At 38.2% G+C, this 23,936-nt stretch overlaps 1 protein-coding gene across 1 annotated transcript in view; it reads right to left on the bottom strand.

Moving 5' to 3' along the window:
* METAP1D (methionyl aminopeptidase type 1D, mitochondrial) overlaps positions 1-23,936 on the bottom strand; it is a gene marked incomplete at both ends in the record, with an annotated part of 78,270 nt that overhangs the window by 12,038 nt on the left and 42,296 nt on the right. The window contains 4 exons of the mRNA XM_084237157.1: positions 1,117-1,159; positions 1,738-1,886; positions 3,161-3,310; positions 5,294-5,451. Coding sequence (XP_084093283.1) covers positions 1,117-1,159; positions 1,738-1,886; positions 3,161-3,310; positions 5,294-5,451 — 500 coding nt within the window. The remainder of the gene's footprint in view (positions 1-1,116; positions 1,160-1,737; positions 1,887-3,160; positions 3,311-5,293; positions 5,452-23,936) is intronic.

The raw sequence follows: 23,936 nt of genomic DNA, 5'->3' as shown, positions 1-23,936 counted from the left end.
AGAATCTTTGGCTATATCCTCACACAAATTGATATGAAGATAAAAGGTGGCATTAATTTAAACAACTAAAAATCTGACTGAATTCAACTACCGGATGCCAATTTCTCCCTTATTTATACTGCTACCAAAGTTTCACACTCTGTATATAAAATAACTATTAAAAAATATTTTCTCATTAATAAAAACTGTACACCTAGAACACTGTCTACCTCACCTACTCATCACATGTTTAAATTATATTTATTTCAAATGTATTAGTTATCAGATGTATAGAAATTACTTACAATCTAGATAATTCAAGCATACCATTATAAAATTTCTTAGTAAAATAATTGCCAAGAACAAATAGATGAAATCTGAGAATAATGAAAGGCTAAGACAAGGAGAAAGGATTACAACTCGTACAATTTGAAGTTCCTATGTTAAATCACTTAGCATTATTATGTAAAATAAAGGTTATTAGCCATTGATGAAAACTTAAGCTCAGGGAGAAAACCACTCTGCTTGTAGGTTTCGAGTTCAAGGCTCTCTCTATCAGAAATGGAACAAGACGTTACCTTCAGGGATTTTAATAAATCTAAGGAACACTGCTAGTAAAAGAGTTGCTGTCCAAATAGACTGACACACACAGGCCAATGTAGCCCCTAATGACAGAGTAAGATAATGACAGGCCCCACTCAAAATCAGCAGGAAGAGGAAGATCAATCTTGGCAGAGTGAAGGAAAAATGCTGGCTTTCTTTGCGTTAGCTCATCTCATACATATCTAGCTTCAGCAGCTGCCCAGTGCTGTGGTGCTCTGCATTAACTACACAGTGGATCAATAACAATTACACCTTCTCAAAAACATGACACATAGCAGGATTGGGTTGACATTTCACTTAGGCCAACATTGATCTCAGTGCATCTGATTCCAGCCCTAAATTCAAGTCAGGCCTGGGTTTACTTGGAATAAACACAGAGTTAAAGACAAAAAAGGAAACCAGCTGCTTGCGTCTGGGGCTAGAAGTAAACAGCACTTCCATCGGTGCAGTTCACATTTTCAATCCACTCTTCTTCCTGTTGCTACCAGCAATTCTGAAGTTGATCAAAGACTATTTTTTATATGATTTACTCACCGTGACATCAATGTTGATAATATCTCCATCCTGAAGAGGTCGACTGAAACATAAACAGAAAAAAAAAATGGTGATAGATCTTAATACGAGGAATATAAAAATAAATGCCTAATGACTACTATCACAAACCCAATGAGTCACAATGATAATTTGGAGTGGAGGAGGAATAAATTGAGTAACTCTATCTAATTTTTAACTTATGTTAGTCACATCAAATTTTACAAGACATGTATGATATGAGCAATATTGCTGTTGTATAAAAGTCTTTAAATCATGTACTTACTAGTTAACTTTAATTGTGCAAAGAGTCAAAATAATAGTTGAGAACAAGTATTTACCTATATTTGGATTTTTACTATTTAGATGATGAAAGTCTAAGAAGACAAAATAAATATTTAATGCACAGCCACTTTTTGATTATATACTCTTTAGCAAACATTAAATGGTGGTTTTATGTCTACTTAGAAGCAAAATACCTCAAAATTTTTGTTTTACTAGAATCAGCTTCAGAAGTGTGCAGGTGGGTTTCAATTAAACTACAGTGTCATTCAACATATGTTCTAGATCTTAGCTGCATGTTTGAATTTCCAAAGGAACAATATGTTATTAAGCAATGAATACCTGTCAGGAATACCATGACATAGCACGTTGTTTACAGAGGTACAAACAGATTTTGGAAAACCTCCATAGCCTAGAGGTGAGGGATAGGCATCATGACTGATGATTTCCTGATGAACAAGAGCATCTATTTCTTCAGTTGTCATGTCAACCTAAAATATTAATAAAGAAGTTGTGCCGTGACAGTTGAAGACATTTCCTGTACTTACAATGCCGCTAGTTATAGATAAAACTTTATAAAGATTATCACTGTGATAATCTTGTCATAGAACAATTTAATTAATTATGATTAACATTAAAACACTAGACTGTACCTTTTGGACAATCATTTGGGCATAGGATGGTGTTATGGACTGTTAGGAAATGGAAATTTTAAATATTAATCGTTAAATCATCTGTGAGTCCTTTTTAGCCTGAAGATTTTTTAAAAGTATATTTTCCTAGGCAATTCCTTTCTCATCCTCAACAGTGTCATGGGCTACGTGTAGCATGTAAATAAACACTCAAAAGAATCTTTGGTTTAAATCATAAAGCTTGAAAAGTAGGTCGACCTACACTTTTTTACTTGACTGAAACATTACATGGCTTTTTCAGTAATGGCACAGAGATTATGGATCTCTGATATATTTTATAGATTGGTTTTAATTACTTTTGATTTTGTTCATGCCTAAATAAATCAGTGTTTTTAAAAAAAATATTTTCCCTTACTAGAAGGCATCCAATTGCTCCCAAACGAAAAGAAACCAAGTTCTGTGAGCACATAAAGAAATCACCACTAAATTATATCTCATCAATAAAGTTCCAAAACAAAAATTTAATTAAAAATTTACTCAGCAACTTCTGTTATTTTATATTTGTTTTGTGCTCAGTTATATTGATAAAACAAGCTTATTACACAGATGATATCTTAAGTGATTTCACCTTTGTGTCTCACTTCAAAAAATTTGCCCACCTTTTGGAAACTACAGGCCTATCTTTTCTTTTATGATCCTTATGTACCAGAGTGTTTGGTTATTCTGGAAACTAAATCTTGCTATATTACGTATCATTTGGTCTTATCTTTCTTTGTTGGGCTAATGTGAAGAAAAGGAGACAAAGGGTGAAATAGAGCAACTCCTCAGGCACACAGAAATAATGTGGGGGATAAAAGCAGAAACTACAGGTAGACTAAGGGGGCAAAAGTCAAAGCCACTTGCCATTGGATAGTCTGTTTCAGCTCAAAATATCTCTAAATTTCTGCTACTTAAAATTAAATTTAGATTTTAACTTATCACTTAGATAAACACAAAAAATAAGGTCTCTTTCCCTCATCCCAAGGCTCTACTTAATTTTTTAACCAATTAGATATGTACAAAAGAAGAGTTAAAGCAAAAGGGAGAAAACAAAAAAGAGTATGTTGTCCTTCTGAGGCTTGGTGAGACACCACCTTTAAACTCTTCCCAGCCAGGAGGAGGACATGCCGAGCCAGCTGACAAGCCTGACGAAGCCCTTGAATCTGATCTTCATTCTTAACTTCTATGCTGTCTCCCCAGCCGGGTACAATGCCTGTCGTCACATAGTCTGGCTTCTTTATGTGCTTGAGGAAAAAGGATTGAAAACGAAGATCAGAACCCAGCCCACGACAATGGGATCATTTTTTTCAGACACAGCCTCCTGCTTCATGGAGCTCTGCCCTTCCTGCCGGAGCACCGACCTCCGAAGCCAGCACAACAGACCCTCCAGGCTGCCCCCAGTTCCTTCCCCTGCCCTTTTGAACTTAACATTGCCTGTGAGTGCTGCCTCTGGATGGTCTGTTAACCTTACCATGCTTTGAGTCAAATTGGACTGAAGTAGAGTTCTGGTCAAAACAAACAGTAGTTTTCTTTTTCTTCTTCCTCCCAACCGTTAGAAGCATATTGCCATTGATGAAAAATAACACCAAATTGCCAAATGGTTAATTAAGAGCACTTTCATCTTCTTTACACAAAGATAAAATATATGCAAAGGGTAGTTTACAATACCCTTTCAGAATGAATACATGTAACAGGCTTACATGCCTGTTACACTTTTCTTATACTTTGCAACTTTGTCCCCAAACTAAGAGGCCTGAAGAACAAAACAGCTTTCCTTTTCTTTTCTTTTTCTCAAGTACATAAAAAAACACCTAGAACATTTTCATTATTTGTCAAAAGCAAACACGAACACCCCCCACCCCCCAATTCAATACATTCAACACTGAGCACCCTTGTAGAATTCTCCACCACTTACTTAAATCCATGGGCGGTATTCAGAAAATAAATACTATCTCACACACAGAGCTTCTTTCAGTCCCAAGGTTTTGTACAGCTCTTTACAAGCTATTTATAGAAACTGCTACATAAGCATTGTTGAACAGTACCCAGTAAGGCTACACCGCAGTTGGGGACAGGAAGCTGAGGGAGATAACACTATTCAATTGACATCACAGCAACTCTGGAAGGGCTGAGGTTGGGGCTCTGCTCTTTGTGAAGTGCAAAATTTAAGGACCTTCACTTATTCTCATGTCCTGATGGGCCTTTCAGACACAGGTAGTACCATTGCCTGGTTGCCACAGCGGAGGTCTAGGTGAGCATTTTTTTTCCTATAGCTTCACCCCAGTGCTCATAAAGGCTCACCTGGTCTCCCCCACAGACTCTGTGCTCTTGTCTCCACTCTGCGTTGTGACCTGGTCAGGTTATAACTATAGGCAGAAAGGCTGCTGGGTTGCCACTAAAATTCTAAAACAATACATTCACCTCTCAGGAGGTTTCTTTTTCTTTCATACTAAGGAAATATCAGGAAGATGTCATGGCCTATATCCTGAGTTATAGCCACAAAAATGGACTATTCACCTTCAAGGAGTATAATATACTTAGTGTTGGCTCACTGTAAGAAAAAATGCATAAAAGAGGGAAAGCTGGTGATTTCTATGACAAATCTATTTCTTTCAGCTATTTTCGTTCTTCCTAAATGACCCACACACCTCCTTTATACTGCATTTTGAAAAATGGATAGATTGTCTTTCCACAGAATTGTAATCTCTGAAAAAAAAATCAAGAAGGCTCTGAGAAAAGACATTTTATTTAATTTACTTCAAAGGACAATTCAAAGACAGCAGCATTAATAATGTGGAAAATGTAAGAACAGGTTTTAGACATTTTAGAAAAAATGTCTAGTATATGAGTTTCAATTAATCTTTATTGAATGATCACAATTTTATAGTCAATTTTTTCTGAAAAGTTAGGAAACTACATACAAGTAGTTTTATCCTCCTGTTAGAAATTCCATATAAAAATTTCATGATAGAAATTTCTTGAAATTCTAAATATTGAAATTCTAAATAAGCTAAGGAGTTGTAAGCTCAGCACATTATTATAAAAAATTTGCATTTTAGAACTGCAGGATGTTAAAACTTGCTAAATTACAATTTTAAATCACAAACCAAGTTTAAAAATTACAATTCAAATGGCTCAGAAATCAAAGCTGCAAAAACATTTGATCGCTTCTGCAGTTAACCTTTATCTTGGCTGGAAAAAACAGCAGATAATAGGCAATACAGTACCTTAGGGACTGGATGAGCTGAAGAAACTGCAGCCGGCAAAACTATACTGTGTGAAATATCTCTTTGTCTCCGGAAAAAGAAATTTCTTCTTTGTTGACTGCTTGACTGCTTGTGTAAGTAGACATGATTGAGTGGTGAAAAGAAAATTCTATGATAACCTATAAGCAGAAATAGATATATTTTAAGTAAAAAAAAATCTAACTGCTACATTTTAAGATGTTGATTGTTGTCTATTAAATCATTATTCTAATCTTTTATTGACTCAAAAAAGAAAAGACCCAAATAGAAAGGAAAACAGTGGTATTCTGAGTTCTAGTATAATAGTAGCACAGCATATTTATTAGCTAATACTATGTTTACATAAAGGTTTGACAATGAAAAACTCTACTCTAATGGGAAACAAACATATAGAAACATCTGCTAAGCACTAGGTCTATAAAAAGAATTTCAGCTATATAGTACCTTGTACAGCAATGTCCAAGATGACCCTGGATTTGGGGCACTATTTGGGTGGCTTTATATTATTTAAAGCCGTTTACCTTTCAAGAATCATGGACAAATTGCCAGCTGCACTTTTTGCCCTCGATAGGATTACTACTTTGTGTTAAGTTCACGTGCAGTGAGGCATTATACCGAAATTCATTGTGATGAATGCTCAAGTAAGATAAAGATTAAACAGCAAAAATGTGGGGCATAATCCTGAAAGAAGATGAACATACATACCCATCACAGGAATTTAGAAATATCTATGAAAAATTTAAATGCATTTATCCTTCAACGCTGCAATTCATCTCCTAAGGCTTTACCTTGCATATATTATGCAATGGTGGAAGTACGAAGATGTATTTTCACTGCTGCATTGCAGTTTATTTTTTTTAAGATTTATTTATTTATGCATGCAAGAACTGGGGTGCAGGCCAGACGTGTGAGGATTCACCAGAGACAGAGTGGGAGCAGAACAGGCAGACTGACTGAAATACACTGCTGAGGGGAGCAGCAGGTGAGACAGGGGAGGTCTGCTGTGCCATGTGTGTAGCTCCCTGGCCAGCCTGGGATCAAACATGTGCTGCAGAGGCTGCTGATAGCTTCACAGTGCTGTGCTTAATCCCTTGTGCCACCAGGGAGGCCCTCACTGCAGCATTGCTTGTGGTACAAAAAAAGGGAAATAGGGCCTCCCTGGTGGCGCAGCGGTTGAGCCCTGGGCTGCAAAGCTGCCCGCGGCCTCTGCGGCGCCAGTTCGATCCCTGGCTGCTCCCCGGCCGCTCCCCGGCCACCGGAGGAGGGTCCCACATGGCGCGCAGACCTCTCCTGCCGCCCGCTGCTCCCCTCAGCAGTGTCCTTCTGCCTGCTCTGCTCCCTGCTCTGGCTCTGGTGAATTCTCTCACCTTCCCACGCTTCTGACTGTACCCAGTGCATGTATAAACAAAACAAACAAATAAATAAATAAAACATGCCTAAAAAAAAAAGGGAAATAATCTAAACACCCATCAATTGGGGATTGATTAAATATATTATGGCACAGCTACACACAGAAACTATGAAACTTTTAGAGAATGAACAAAGTCATCTCTGTGTTTGATATGGAAAGAGGTAGCAATGCATAGTTAAGGAAAAAACAAGTGCTAAACATTATAATAAAAATCCCAATAATACAATAAGACTTTATGCACTTAAATAAGCTTGTACATGTCTGTACATTTTCTAAAAATTGATATTCATCATCAGTGATTATTTTGGGAGCATGTGATTGAGGTTGCGGGTGGGAAAGCTTGGGATTCATTTTATTTTATTTATTTTTTAAAAATTTTTTAAAGATTTATTTATTTATACAAGCACTGGGGTACAGGCCAGAGGTGTGGGAGGGTGAGAGAATTCACCAGAGACAGTGCAGGAAGCAGAACAGGCAGAAGGACCGAAGTACACTGCTGAGGAGAGCAGTGGGCGAGACAGGAGAGGTCTGCCGCGCCATGTGGGAATCTCCCTGGCCAGCCAGGAATCGAACCAGCACTGCAGAGGCTGTGGACAGCTTCACAGCGCTGTGCTCAACCCACTGCACCACCGGTGAGGCCCTTGGGATTCATTTTATTGTCTTCCATGCTACTAAACTTTTAAAACCATCCATTTACAAAGATTTATTTATTTATGCATACAAGAACTGAGGTACAGACCAGAGGTGTGAGGGGTGAGAGGATTTACCAGAGACAGAGTGGGGAACAGAACAGACAGACTGAAATACACTGCTGAAGGGAGCAGGGGGCGAGACAGGAAAGGTCTGCTGCTCTATGTGGGTAGCTCCCTGGCCAGCCGGGGATGGAACTCATGCTGCAGAGGCTGCAGATAGCTTTATAGTGCTGTGCTTAACCCCTTGCGCTAGCAGGGAGGCCCTACATTAATTTTATAATTAAAACAATAGTTTAAAAAATCCCCATCATGCTTTAACTGTCAGGGGACAGCAAAATACAGCCTAGAAGGCCAAATCTGGCTTGCTGCCTATTTTTATATAACTCATGACCTAAAAATGATTTTACATTTATAAATGGTTGAAAAAAATAAACAAAAAAAGTACCTTGCAACATATGAAATTAAATAAAATTTAAACTTCAGTGCCCACAAATAAAGATTTATGGGAACATAGGTACATGTTTGCTTACAATGATCTATGACTACTTTTGAGCTACAGTGGCAGACTAGTTGTGACAGAGACTACCGGCTTATAAAGCCTAAAATATTTGCTACCTGGTCCTTTATAGAAAAAGTTTGCGGGGCCTCCCCTGGTGGTACAGCGGTTGAGCGCTGGGTTGCGCGCTGGGTTGCGAGGCTGCCCGCAGCCTCTGCAGCGCTGGTTTGATCCCTGGCCACCGGGGAGGGTCTCACATGGCGCGCAGACCTCTCCTGCTGCCCGCTGTTCCCCTCAGTAATGTATTTCGTCAGTCTGGCTGCTCTGCTCCCCGCTCTGGCTCTGGTGAATTCTCTCACCCTCCCGTGCTTCTGACTGTACCCAGTGCTTGCAAAAATAAATAAATAAATCATTAAAAAAAATAAAAGAACCTGAATTTGAAAATATATTAAAAAAAAAAAAAAGTTTGCTGACTCCTGGTCTAGAGCACAGGTTTTCCCGATGTGGTACCCGGACTGCTAAGCAGTATCAGCATCACAAGGGGAAAAGATGCCAGTTCTGAGCCTCCCTAGTGGTGCAGGGGTTAAAGACACAGCACTATCAGGCTATCAAGCTATCACCAGCCACTGCAGCACAAGTTAGATCCCCGGCCAGCCAGGGAGCAACCGACATGGTGCAGCAGAGCTCTCCTCCCTTTCCCGCTGCTCACCTCAGCAGTGTATTTCAGTAGATCTGCCTGTTCTGCTCCCTACTCTGTCTCTGGTGAATCCCCCACACCTCTGGTCTACATGCCAGTTCTTGTATGTATAAATAAATAAATCTTAAAAAAAAAAAAAGATGCCAGTTCTCCAGCCCCTCAATTTGCTGACTCCATCTCTGAGATGAGGCTAGAACTCATGCTTTAACAAGCCTTCAGGGTGATGCTGATGCATGCTGAAAGTTAAGAATTACTACCTAGAGTCACCTTTCAGCTGTGAAACATAATAGGACACCAACTACAGGTGACAACTGACTCCAAACTCAAGATTTCAAGTGAGTTGGAAAAAGCTACTGAAGCAAAACCCCAGTGGTCAGTGATTCAGTGTCATCAACTTTCACTCAATTATGTTCATCCATAAAATTGAATGTGATATTGTTGAATCAAACTTACAAAAGTGTTTTGGGGATTATTTTAGACAATTCCAAACACCAGACAAAATACTGGCAGTAACATCACTTCTTTAAAAAACTTTTTGCTTGATAGAAGCAGGTACATAGTCCCTAAAAGGTGTAAGGTCTGATATTTCCTTAAAGACAATGCCAGCAGCCCTAGGATTGTCAATTGGCATATGAGGGAGAGGGCACACACCAGCTGTTCCTCTCCTAGGGAAAGCAGGTAGTTGGGAAGCAGAAGCCTGAACTTTTGTCTTGTGTCTCAGTTCTGCCACTTATTAGCTGTGTGGCCCTGAGCAAGTTTTTTCCTTTGAGTATTAGGTGAGAATTAATCAGAATAAAGTATGTGAAAGTGTCTTGCATTTTAGTAGAGGACCAGTGAATAATATTTCCTTCAAGAATACTCAAAAAGTAAAATGAGAAGAAAACATGGGCTGCACTATACCTTCTAATGCTGGGTATAGTGTCAATTACTGTACTAGGCATTCCACATATGTTAGCTCATTAATCCGTCATGAGATTGTGAACTGCTATCTTTCCATTCCACAGTTGAAGACACTGAGGCACACAGAGCTAAGTCATTTCTCTAGGGACACACAGTGCCAAAGCTGAGGGAGAGCAGGTCAAGTTGCATCCACAGAGTATATTACTTCTCTCGCACGCATAAGGGAAAAAAATGAGCTAACAACACATGACCCAGAAAATGTCAAAGGCATTATAAAACTATTCAAAGTTACCACTGTTGCTAAGTCATTTCCCCCAAAATGGTGATGGGTTCATCTAATCCAACCACTCTCTCAAGCAAAATTCCCTTTGTTGACTGAACCATAAGGTGACTGACACAAGTTGGTTGGGCAAACAGTGGCTATGGAAGGGAAAATCGAGGTCGCAGTTAAAGCAAAGACTCAGGTGGAATCTGTCCATGACTCAGGCCCCTAGCTGTATTTCTAGGAAGGACCACAAACACAACACAAGCTGACAAGTGTTTACCTTCTGAGGAAAGTATGTATCATAGTTACTTTTAATTGATACCACAAATAGAAGTAATAATAATTGTGGTTAACATTTAATAGCCACTTCCTTTGATTAAGCACAGAGCTAAGTGCTCTACATATATAATCCCTTACCAACTCTGGCAGTTGTTGACATCACACTATTTTACAGATGAGGAACGAAGGCTTGGATTTCTGATGGAATGGCCCCAGCTCAAATCTTCTGAATCCAAATCCAGAACTGTGCTTGCCACTCTCAGCAGTGTGGAGGGGTTCTAGCATTTAGCAAGCTTTGCTACAGAATGCTTTCGGTTTTTTTTTTTGTTTGTTTTGTTTTGTTTTTTTTAGGGATTGGGTTTTAAGGGAATTTTTGTTTTTCTCTTTAATTATGAAAAAAATATGGGCTCAGCCAACATTTAGAATGAAGGTCCTTTTCATGAAAATTCTTAGAAGTGATCTATTTTGGTAGTAGAAAGAGGATGAACTGACAGACAGATCTGTTACCAAAACTTCTGAGCCCCACTACACCATTACCTTGGCATAGTGGTGCTTTCCTCACCACAGGCTATTGTAAGCATTAGCTGAGATGACATACATATGTAAACCATTTTTAAAAAGTAGATGCTCCAAAAATGTTAATTTCTTTTCTTTCTAAACTCTTTGATGTTTACCTGTGGGTCTCTAAATTTATTTATTCTTTCATTTGACAACCATTTGCTGAACTCCTCCTATAGGCCATATTCTGGATGCAGCATCAACAAGTTGACAAAGTCCTTGCTCTCAAGGAGCTTGGGTTCTGTGGTGGTATGTAGACAAGAAATACATTAGATTACAGCACATGGTGATATGCATGATTTCAAAAAAAGGGTCAGAGTGACAAAGCTATGGATGGCATCTTGGAATTAAGGTTCTATTCCTGATCCTACCCACAGCTAACTATGTGACCTGGAGCACTGGCTGAGAGCTTATGGATGCCACACTCTCTACTGAGCTCTGTGATGATCCAGAAGGCTTTTAGTAAACTGAGCATGTTGAGCTATACAATCTTTATGGTCCCTTTCAGCTTGACATTTGTGCCTTCATTCAGTAGCATTTGGTTGTCATGCTACATCCCAGTCAAAGGGATGCTGTAGACTGATCAATTTGGGACTTGTGAAGTTTATTTCAATGCAGCTGATTACATGAAAGAGATAATCTTTATCAGTATTATCAGGTCCAAGTACACAGTCATTACAGGGGGAATCTTTTCTTTGTAGTTAAACTTGAGGCATGAAGTCATCAGGACTCTACTAGGATATTTGGATGAGGCTTTTGAGACATTTACTTCAGGAATGAACTGTGTTGCCAATGTACCTGTCCTGCCACGCATGACTCAAATATGAGGGACACCGCCTGAACAAATCCAATCTGTTGACAATTACGGTTCTGCAGCGTTCTCTGCAATTCCACTTTAATGAAATACTTTTTTAAAATTGAAGCAAAATCTTTTCTTTCAATCTGATACCCTATAAATGTTGTTACAAGGTTACAGGGTAAGGTGCCATACCACCTTTACTCCACTAACTATACATTACAAAGAAGAAAAAAAAAACTCGTGTTTTCATAGGTGAAATAAAGATGTGGGCTTAAGTCAATGGTTGGCTTTAGACGATAACAGTGCTCCAATTAACATGCCAAAGAAAAGGTGGGGGGGAATCCTTAACTTTGTTTGTCAGGTTGCAATTAATAAACCAGTAATTAACAAATTCTCTAAATGCAGAGTGAACAAAATTAAGTTCCCCAGTCCCAATTATATTCAGGGACATAGAAAGGAAAACCAAACTACAATATCTGATATAGATCATTCTAGAAAGAAGTGTTGCATTTCCTATATTTTTCCTTCTTCTATAAATACACTTAAAACAAATAAATAAAAAACACTGCAGATAACCTTATTATAACTTCATTTAACTTCCAACTTGTTCCTGCAGATGCTACAGCTAATTTGGGGTAAGAAGTCCATCATGAGAGGCAGGGACACCAGCCAGGTTCCCATCATCCACAGGGTTAGTCTCTCCATCTTCTGGGTACCATCATTCATGCAGGGCCCACAGCCAACACCCTCTCTTATTAAAACTTCTTTTTGGAAACAAGGTTCGGATGTGTACTAATTATTGCAAAGGGCAAGTGGAATGATCTGACATATAGGAGATACCAGTAGGAAATCATCAGAAACCTCAGCAACGAGGAAAGTCCCAGGTCAGCAAGGAGCTGCTCTGGACAAATTTGATTTTAAAAGACACGAGCATAAAGAGTGTTGTTACTGATGGCTATGTACCAGAAACTCCACATAAGGTTTCCTTAGGTAGTAAATCTATGTTATTTGTAATGAACACTAGAATATTATAACATTTATTTTTATCAAAGGTAACACTAAGGATTCTTTTCAGTGTTACAAAAATTCTATCAGCTCCTAGTTTGAGCTGAACGTCAAAAATGATAGACAACCACTTCTTTCACTTCAAAGAGGAGCACACTGCTCACACTTGTACCTTTCTTGAAATTGCTACATGTCCTCTGGATCCCAAGGCACATTTGTCCTATTTCATATCTGCATTTGCAATGTAAATCTAGGTTAGGGTTTTAAATATTTTCATATTTAGTAATACATCGATTTCTAAAAGCTGCGTTTTGTTTCCCTTTACAGATTAAGCCTGAAAGGTAGGATTACAGAATTCAAGTATGATGGAGGGAGGAATGCATTTTAAATAACTAATGTTGCTGTGCACAACATGCCCTGTATTTATTGGCCTCTTACTCTGGGTCCATTTTAATTGTTATCTGCTCATGCATTCTATACCACATAATGAATCGCTTCCATTTCACCCACTGAGCCTTGGGATTTTATGTGCACCTTTACTAATGACCCTTAATTAAGCCGATTTTACCCTTGAAAATGTGTTTTCTTTTGGTCAACAAGTATTTTTAAGGGAGAGATCTGAATGAACTTTCAAAGAGACATTTAAAATGATTATTATTTTAAGCAGTTGTAAAACTGAACAAAATATATTTGTACTCATGTGTTGGCTCCAAGCACCTATATTTTTTATTGTATGTTTCTAGGGCAGCACTTTCACTCTGCAGCATGCCAACAATCCTTGGTTATGTTACCCTGCAGAGGTATCAAATATCTGGGTGGAAAACAACACAGTAAAGTAGCCTGGTACTACTTTCCATTAGCCAACAATGTCAACCAGTGATCATATGTAATTTCCAAGACACTGTGTAAAACATCTTACTGAATATATTTTTTCATAATGATCAGCAAATGCCAAAGCCTAATAACAAAACTATTATTTATAGCATATCAAGATCTAATTGATTTTACAAATGGAGGCAATTATTTTGGATGAAGGGTGGTATGCCTGCCAGATTCAAATGATTTATGATTATGAGGAGTGTAAACAGCAATGTTTTGCTAACTCATTTTCAAATGACTCATATTCATTGATGATTTTAACTTTAAACCAAGTGGTTTACTTAAATAATATATTTTATAAAAAGTAACTTTCTATGTGACAGCAATCTGAGATTTTTTTTTAACTGTTTAGAAATATTGCTTCCTATGTAGGCCGGAAAGGCTGTGTCATAGAAACACATTTTCAAAGTGCAATTTAGAACCACAGAAAGATCACACTCCAAAAATTCCAACTAACTTCTCAGGGTAGACTAGCTCTGACAGTACTGTGGGCCTCAAGTCCAAAAGAGAACTCTGCAAATGCACCTTGACCTAACCCTGAGTGTCTGCTTGATAGGTTTGATAACTTGCATAAACATTGCAAAAAGAACATTAAATAGCCTGTATCACTCAATAAAACTCTCATTGATCATTATAATCTCAAACTAAGATAACTGTTTCAAAAGTAAATGAGAAAGATTTAAGGTTCCTTACCATTTCAAGAAGAAGACTATAAAATAGAAGAGAAGCTCTAATTTCACAAGAAATAACCTGTGCATTTGTTATAGAAGGGAAAAAACTACACAGCTAGGGGAATGCCCCAGGCTGACGCGGATACTGATTGGGCAAAACTAAAGGACAAGGGCCCTTGAAACTAAACAAAAGCAAATTCATTCTGTTGACAGATGTTGATTACATCAAAGCAACAAGTAACTCCCTGGTTTCCAATTTTTCCAATTTTTCAAAACAATTAAATACCTCTCTACAGTCTACACAATAGGGACAAAGAAAGCATTTATATCAATCATAATAAAGATTATTAACTTGTTTTTTAAAAGTTTAAGTCAGTTGAACAGCATTCTGGTGTGTTTTTAACTATGGGCTTCTCCAAACAGTGCTTTATTCATTCCCGTGGACATGTCTGGGGAGCCACGCTGGCCATGCCATCGGCCCCTTCCTTCCAGGGGTTAACTGCTCTGGCTGCCAAATAAAATACAGAGCGAGTCATGTAATTATGGAGACAGTCAAAGGGCAGGCTCTATTTTGAAATCTATTTGCACAGACAAGGTCTTCCAATTGAGCCTTCAGGAAACAAGCTGGTAAAGAGCCTGTATCTCCCCAGATGCTTTCCACACTTTTTCTCCAATTCAGGAAATCATGGATATGGACACCATACACCATTGCTTCCTGGATTTCAAGCTAAGATGCCATTACAAGAACAGTGGATCTGTTCCACAAAATTATAACCCCGCCCCCGCTCCAATTAATAGCATTTGGCAACAGACTCTGGATGATAAAGCTACTGTTATTAAACAACATTTTTTTAGGAGGATGTAGGTCCACCTGATATGCAGGTGTTGGAAAACAGGTCATTTTCTTTAATTCTCATAATAAAACAAGAGTCAAGCCTAAAATATACTGGTATAATGCTTGTCTGAAATAAAGTTTCTACTGGACATCCAACAGTATTTCCCTTTAAATTATTTATAGCTAAAATAGTAAAAAGGATTCTACATAAATAAAAAATGTATAAAAACTTCATATAAAATTTTATTTATTAAAAATTTATATAAAGGACCTCCCAGGAAGTGCAGCAGGTTGAGTGCGCACTGTGAAGCTGCCCGCAGCCTCTGCAGTGTGGGTTCGATTCCCAGCCCAGCCAGGGAGAAACCCACATGGCATGGCAGACCTGTCCTTCTTGTCTCTCCTGCTGCTCCCCTCAGCAGTGCATTTCAGTCTGTCTGCCTGTTCTGCTCCCTTCTCTGTCTCTGGTAAATCCTCTCAACCTCCTCAGCTCTGGCATGTACCCCAGTTCTTGTATGCATAAAATGAATAAATCTTTTAAAAATTATATAAAAATTAAAATTTGTAAAAAGTCGTAACACATCTTTATGCCAGAAAATAAAAGTTTACCTTAATTGCTGAAAGCTCTAAGTTTGCCATTTCTGTGACATGGCATCATTCTCAAATTAAAACAGCATTGGGCTACTACTACTACTAATAAAACTAAGCACTCAAATGAAGGTAGGCTAGGTACTTGTCTAGGATGTCACAACTCATCAGCAAGCCATAAATCAAAGCTTCTCCAGAAGATAAGCTGGGAAATCAGCCACAGTTAGAGCACCACTGGGGAAAGGAAGAGTGGCAGCCCCAGGGCACCCTCTCCCAATAATAACAACATTCAAAAATGATGCCCAGGTTACAGCAAAACATGACCTTCCCCAAGGCTCCACCAGGAAGTTGGCTCCATGCTACATCCCTCCTCCTTTTCAAAAATTGATCAGTAGCAGCTGACAGAGCATAACATCAAGTTTGGGAATGGTTTAGAAAAGTATTTCATCTTGCTTCTTTACAAAATCTAAATTGGATAGTATGTGACTTAAGCATTAATGTGTAACAGTAGCACCTGGGATTCAAGCAAAAAGTATTCTTGGGGGACAAAAACACCCCAACCTACTTGAGAAACTCAGAGTAGTAAATATATGTACTTAATAAAGTAGACTCATGCTTGTGGGCTTAGGAAAAAAATGTATTTAGGCTAGTCCAACCACAGCTGTGGAAGAGATGTCAAATATTACGTTAAGAACTCAAAATTGGGCCTCCCTGGTGGCACAAGGTGCTAAGCACCACACTACGAAGCAACCCACAGCCTCTGCAGCACGAGTTCGATCCCCAGACAGCCTGGGAGCAACCCACATAGGGCAGTAGACCTCTCCTGATTCGCCCGCTGCTCCCCTCAGCAGTGTACTCCAGTATATCTGCCTGTTCTGTTCCCCACTCTGTCTATGGTGAATCCTCTCACCCCCTGCATCTCTGGCCTGTACCACAGCTCTTGTATGCATAAATAAATAAATCTTTAAAAAAAAAAAAAGACTGATCCAAAAAAAAAAAAAAACCTCAAAGTTTAAGGCTACGAGAAGATCATTTGGTGAATAAGTACAAGTTACACAGAGATGATTAATTTATAAAACACAAAAGGGCTTTTATATAAAATGTCCCATTTTAAGATAAAAAGTGTTTCCTTCAAAATTTAAATCTAAATTCATCTTTATAATCATAAAATATTGAGTCACACTGAAATAGTATATACTTAGAAAGTCCCATTGTCTCTCAACTAAAGTTTAGAGAAAAGCTGCTTTTTAGCACTTCAACAATACATATACTCAGGCAACTTCCTGGACAAAGAAATACTGTATCCTTCCGAGGGGAAATAAAGGAGCTGTTTATTAGGGCCATGGTTGAAATGTAATAATTCATTCTAGTGAGCCCTGTGAAAAATGTCATCAAAATATCATTTTCTTTGCCGGAGTTTCTGGATGCTGTACTATCACTTAAAACAGAATAAAAGACAAGCTCTGATGAGAGTGGAAGTACAACACGAAGACGAACAAAAAGCAAAGGTTCCATCAAAATAACAGGAAAGAGTTTCACAGTCCTGATACCCAGGGAATGTACCTTCCAGGTTAGCACAGAACATCTGGCAAACTTCAACCTTCCAAAGTCTCTTACCAGAAACATTCCTGTTATCTCACACACTTTAGTTAAAGAAGAGGAAAGTAGAAAAAAAAATATTTAAGCATACAAATAAGACTCAGAAAGAGCAATTTCACAGAAATCACATATAGAGTTAGTTTTAGAGAAAGTCCATATAAAAATATCATATATTAAAGAAATTTTGATACAGTAAGTCCTTTAATTCTTAATAAAAAAGACTTCATAAATACTACCGTTATGTAAAAAAACATTTAACTATAAACCCTATGGTGGCATTTTGACAATTGTGGGAATTTTATTTCTGCCCTGTAACCAGGCAATAAGAATTATAGAGAGGGAAGAGAGAGATCAATAATCACAGTCTAAAATGAGAAAAGTGAAACTCTAAGAAAACAAGTTTCTGCTGTTGGGATTACACACACTCAAGACAAAAGAAGCCAAGACCACTCACTCAACAAGGAGTTATTTTCACAAGAAAAATAAAGAGAAAAAACCCAGTAGTCTCTCTAGTAAAAGAAGAGATTCCAAATTGTCTGAAGACAGTTTTTTTGTAATGATGTAGTCATGTCATTACACATAATTTTTATTGAATTCAACTGCAAAGAATTAGTTGACCATGTGAAGAAATAAACACTCCATAGCTTTAAGGATCAAGGCAAAATGTACAATGCGTTAAAATGTACAGGCTTAAAAGGGCACTCCCATAGAAGTTTGCTTAAAATCTTTTTTTTTTTCAGCTATGGATGCTGAAAAATTTATAAAACACATCAGTATATAAAATATTAAAAATTAAAAACCACCAGCACCATTAACAAAATGAGTACCCTTCATCGACATAAAGCAGGTAATGTCTCATATCTGAAAACACATTATAACTTGAAAACCATATCTAAGATTATTCACACTTGGAATAACAAATTCATCATTTCATTTTTTCATGTCTAGATTAAAGCCTTCAATATTGCCATAAAATTGAAATATTTGAGGGCCTCCCCTGGTGGCGCAGGTGGTTGAGCACAGTGCTGTGAAGCTGTCCATAGTCTCTGCAGCGCAGGTTCCATCCTGGCCAGCCAGCAAGAATCCCACATGGCACGGCAGACCTCTCCTGTCTCGCCCATTGCTCCCCTCAGCAGTGTATTTCAGTCAGTCTGCCTGTTCTGTTCCCTGCTCTGTCTCTGGTGAATCCTCTCACCCTCCTGGGCATCTGGCCTGTACCCCGGTTCTTGTATGCATGAATAAATAAATCTTAAAAAAAATTGAAATATTTGATGTGTGCAATATTTGAAACAAGCTTATTGTCTAATGTGAAGTATGCTGAACACTTTTTGAATTATACTTTTTAAGAAAAGATTTATTTATGTGTACAAGAGCTGGGGTACAGGCCAGAGGTGTGGGGGGGTGAGATGATTCAGCAGAGACAGAGTGGGGAGCAGAACAGGCAGAGCTACTGAAATACACTGCTGTGGGGAGCAGCAGGTGAGACAGGAGAGATCTGCTGCGCCAGGTGAGTAGCTCCCTGGCTTGGGATCGAACTCGTGATGCAGTGGCTGCAGTGTGCTTCATAGTCCTCAGACTTAACCCCTTGCACCACCAGGGAGGTCCCTTGAATTATACTTCTATCAGAGTTGTTACAAAAAGAAAAAAACACCCCCAAGATATCTAAATAATAGCCAAAACAGATAAAAAGAAGGAAAGTTTGGAATTTAAAACACCTTATATTTTCCTTGTGAATGTATGATGGGATTTTTTCCCTCCAAATGCTACGCTTCCTAATTATATTCACTTGAGTTTTTGTTTAGATTGGTTTTCCTACTCTGAGTACTGGCTGGTTTACTTGAATGAGTTAGTTAACTCTCTAAGCCTTAGTTTCCTTATCTGTTAACAGGAATAAGAATACCTTCCTTACATTGTTGCTTTATTGTATAAAAAAGGTATGGAAAGTGGCAAAGGGGAGACACTTGATAAATGGTAATTATGATCATTGGTTGTCTGACTGTGGGAGGAGGTCACTCTATAATGGACTGATCATTAGGTAGAAATCAGCCTGAATTTCAAAATGTGCTTGGGATAATCCACAAATTAAGTATGGCAAAGTATTCATGAAATCCTACCTGGGGTCCCAGAGCTGCTACTGAAAAACCATGTTGGGCCTCCCTGGTGGTACCAGGGGTTAAGACCCAGCACTATGAAGCTATCCACAGCAGCCACTGCAGCACGAGTTCGATCCCTGGCCAGGGAGGTGGCCCACATGGCGCAGCAGACAGCTCCTGTCTCACCTGCTGCTCCCCTCAGCAGTGTCTTTCAGTAGATCTACCTATTCTGCTCCCCACTTTGCCTCTGGTGAACCCTCTCAACCACCGCATCTCTGGCCTCACTCCAGCTTTTGTATGCATAAATAAACAAATCTTTTAAAATAATAAATAAAAAACATGTTATCCAAAGCCTCTCCTGCTTTCATCACAGGTACACCCTGACCATTCAATGAAACTGCAGATGTACATACACTTGACAAGACAGACAACATCTTATGATTGTAGTGCACTAAGAGAAGACTTAAACTCAGTAGGCTGAGTTATGCTCCACCTAATTTTGACCTTTTTCTTACAGTTCTTGGTGGGACCTTGCTAGAATCTGATGGCTATTGGTGAGGTTTAAAGAAAATCTCTTCTTCCATTCAGAGGCCTAATAGACTCCAGCTTTCCTCAAGAATTACAGCCTTCAAACACATTAGTATATAAAACAGTTTTTATATCTGTGCAAAGGGTGGGATGGGAGAATTGTTGGAGAAAGACTCCACTGGGTTGTGAAGACATTCCCTGTAACACTGTCACAAACAATTTTAACAGTTAAAACAATTTTAAGAGTTAGATCAGAATGCTGCTGTTTTTTTCTGTTACTAGTGTTCAATGTCAAAAAATGGTTGTCTTTAGTAACCTCTGTAACTTAAACTTTATAAGAATCAAAACATATTTTTTTTAAGATTTATTTATTTATGCATACAAGAGCTGGGGTATAGGCAGAGATGCGGAGGTGAGAGGATTCACCAGAGACAGAGTGGGGAATAGAACAGGCAGACTGACTGAAATACACTGCTGAGGGAAGCAGCGGGCGAGACAGGAGAGGTCTGCTTTGCCATGTGGGTTTCTCTCTGGCCGGCCAGGGATCGAACTCGTGTTGCAGAGGCTGCAGATTGCTTCATAATGCAGTGCTTAACCCCTTGCGCCACCAGGGAGGCCCAGAATCAAAACATATTTGTCTCAGTTTGCAACTATTTAATAGAAATATTCCCAAGCAGGGGGTCTCCCTGGTGGTGCAGCGGGTTGAACACAGCGCTGTGAAGCTGTCCGCAGCTTCTACAGCACCAGTTCGATTCCCCGCCGGCCAGGGAGATTCCCACATGGCACGGCAGACTTCTCCTGTCTTGCCCGCTGCTCCCCTCAGCAGTGTATTTCGGTCCTTCTGCCTGTTCTGCAACCTGCTCTGTCTCTGGTGAATTCTCTCACCCTCCCGCACCTCTGGCTTGTACCCCAGTGCTTGTATAAATAAATAAATTAAAAAAAAAAAAACTAAAAAAAAAAATTCCCAAGTGTACTAAATCCCATTGTTTAAATGTCCAAGGAGTCTCCTTTGAATAAAAATTCCTGTTTACTAAACAGTGCTACAGGAAGAACTTATTTACATTTCAAGCACTACCAACATATATCATTTATGACAAAAAAGGCAAGCACTCCCTAAGAAATGCTCAATCACTGTCAATCACAAACACTAAAATATACATAAACCAAAGCAAGCTGTGTGAACTGTATTAAATTCAGCTAAACACAGAATTATCAAGAGAACAAACAAAAAAACAAATAATTATCAGTGACTCACAGACCCATTTACACAATACACAAAATAACTTGGAAAGGTGTAACCATGGAAACCTGATAGTCTAAATTCAGTGCCTTTAACTTTTGCATTTATTTAAACACTGTGCAAATTGTGTCCTTGCAAAATTTAAATATTTCAAAAACAGTCAAAGCTTATCTTTGTTATCTGATCATTGATCAAACTAGCTTCTACTATAAATTAGCTATCTTAATCAGGGACCAATTTAATTAAACCATAATTAAAATGTCAAACAATTTTCCCCTATTTTTCAGCAAACTGTTATTTTACAACCACTGATTAACAATTGGAAAAATCTCAACAATATATAATAAACCCCAAATTTATTGTATAAATTGTACTCAAATAATATTAAAACATGCTTTGACATAAAGACTTTTCTTAAACTCACACTGTTACATGTAACCATCCCCACTTCCTCTAATTAACTACTAAAGCAGAAATGCTATTAGTTGTTTCACTTTATAGGTGATTTTCACTGACAATTACCATTTGAATGGTTTAATATTTAATGCTATAGTCAGTCCTAATGGCTTATATTTTATTTCATAAACTACATGAGTAAAATATTATTTTGTAATTCACTGGCTCCCACACTTAAGATGTAATGTTCAGTGTGTGTTTCATTATGTAGATGAGCAATAGATGTTGTTTGACATGATTTAAATGGGTCAACAGTATTTTCCTAGTCACATTAATCATTCAGACAGCCTGAATGAAAAAAAAAAGCCCTTGAAAACTAAAACTAGAGAATCTATTCATACAAATGACACTTACCATTGGCAGGTTATCTAGGATGTGGTTAAAAGAGAAGGAAGAGTTACAGACTTTGAACACATGTTGCATTATTTATTCAGAAACCACTTCAAGACCCTAGCTCTATTTTCAGAATCCAAGTGAACACCCACAGGGACAGATTTTTAAGACACCAAACTAATTTTTTTTTAAGCATTAGATGGAAATCTATGAAAACTTTTTTACTAAAGAAACAATAAAATTTGGGGAGCCTGGCTCCAAATGAGGCTGGGCCCCAAGAGTAGGATCAGATGTATGTTATCCATAAAAAATATACAGCAGCATAGATAAGGGCACAGCCCTCACTACAATGAGTCCGTTTTCATCAGCTGAGGGCTCTTAGGAAAAGACAAAGCAGAACCAGTCGTGAGAAACAACCGCAAATCACTTTGCTCCAGTCCTCAGTTAAAAGAATCTAGTGAAGGAACATGGAAAGCCACAGACATGAACTCACTAAGAGCAACTCCAATTTCCTTTTCCTTTCAGGTCATGACTGACCTTTACATTGGTACTGATGGAGGAATGATGTGCTCCGCATGGCTACCAAATGTGCCAGAATACTATTCTAGACAACCATACCATCACTTCACCTGTTCCATACGAACTAGGTGTTTCCTAAACACAAGTGCCGAAGAGACACAATCACTTCCCTCACCACTGAATCTCTTTCCTGGGTCTTTGGCAGCTGTGAACTAGACAGTGTCTAGTTTTACTTTTTCATTCTGAACCCACTTCCCAAAAGTTTATCTCCTGAGCAGATGTGCCCTGACCTCCTTCAAACACACAGCATGAGCCAGAGTTCAAGCCCAATTTTTGTTTCGTTTTCTTTTTTTTTTTAAAAGCTTTATTTATTTATACAAGCACTGGGTATAGTCAGAAGCGCGGGAGGGTGAGAGAATTCACCAGAGCCAGAGCAGGGAGCAGAACAGGCAGACTGATGAAATACACTGCTGAGGGGAGCAGCGGGCGGCAGGAGAGATCTGCACGCCATGTGGGACCCTCGCCCAGCAGCCGGGGATTGAACCGGCGCCGCAGAGACTGCAGCCAGCTTCACAGCTCAGCGCTCAACCACTGCGCCACCAGGGGAAGCCCCTCATTTTCTTTTTTGATTATGACAATGGTACATGTATGGTATTAAATTAAAATATTTTATTAAAATAAGCTATTTCATAAAATTTTTTTTATAAAAAATGAAAAGGCTTAAAAAGAACAGTTAAGAAGCATCCTAAAATGATCAGTTAACATTCACCAAACATATTTTAGAATATTTTTCTGTGCATCAATGACTATATTACTATATTTTATAGTATATTAATTTATCATATTTTATATATATTCTGTTTGTATATGTCATTTTATTAAACTGCTTTATTGAAAGCAAGTAATTTCTTTGTCTTTAACAAAAATGTACATGGTCTTTTTCTTTAGTGGTTTCATAGTATTCCCTTATGTGGATGGGTCACATAGCTATGATGAGAGTCTAGATGGGTTGTTTTTTGCCTTGCATAATACACATTTTATGGTACAGATGCACATGTAACACATGTAACCAATTATGCATTTTAGTTTAAATCCACAGAAGTGGAATTCTTGGGTTAAAAAATGTATAAAATTTTTATGTTACTGCAAAGCTGCTCTCCACAAGATAGCAATTTATATTCCCAGTGTGCCTATTTCCCTACATCCTCACCAATACCATTAATGTTAAAATCCTTGTCGATCTTGATCCAGTCATCTATTTTTGGGCATTTGGGTTGTTTCCATAGCTTAGCTATTGTAGATAGTGCTGCAGTACATATACACAATGGAATATTACTCAGCAATCAAAAAAGATAAACTCATACAATTTGCAGCAACATGGATGGAGCTGGAAGGGATCATGCTCAGTGAAATAAGCCAGAAAGAAAAAGAAAAATACCGGATGGTCTCACTCTTAGCAGGAATTCAGAAAACCTAAATAAGGGACCAGGAAAAAGACTAATTATAATAAAGTAAAAATCAAAATTAACAAGCAACTATAAACAAGAGACACTGGGGGGGGGCAAGGAGGGAGTAGGATCAAAACAAGGGGGGGTGGGAATTGTATGGGGACTATAACCAAGATGAAAATGCATACATTGTGCAAAAATGAAAAATGATGTAAAAATATATAAAATTTAAAAATAATAATAAATAATAAATAAATGAAAAACAATGTTGTAACTTAAAAAAATCCTTATCAATCTTACAAGTAAAAAATGGTATCTCACTTTTATTTTTATTCAG

Source organism: Talpa europaea, assembly GCF_964194135.1.
Source record: "Talpa europaea genome assembly, chromosome: 1".
Taxonomy (NCBI): Eukaryota; Metazoa; Chordata; class Mammalia; order Eulipotyphla; family Talpidae; genus Talpa; species Talpa europaea.
Note: the sequence above shows the minus strand (reverse complement) of the source record. Positions and strands in the feature narration are given on the sequence as shown.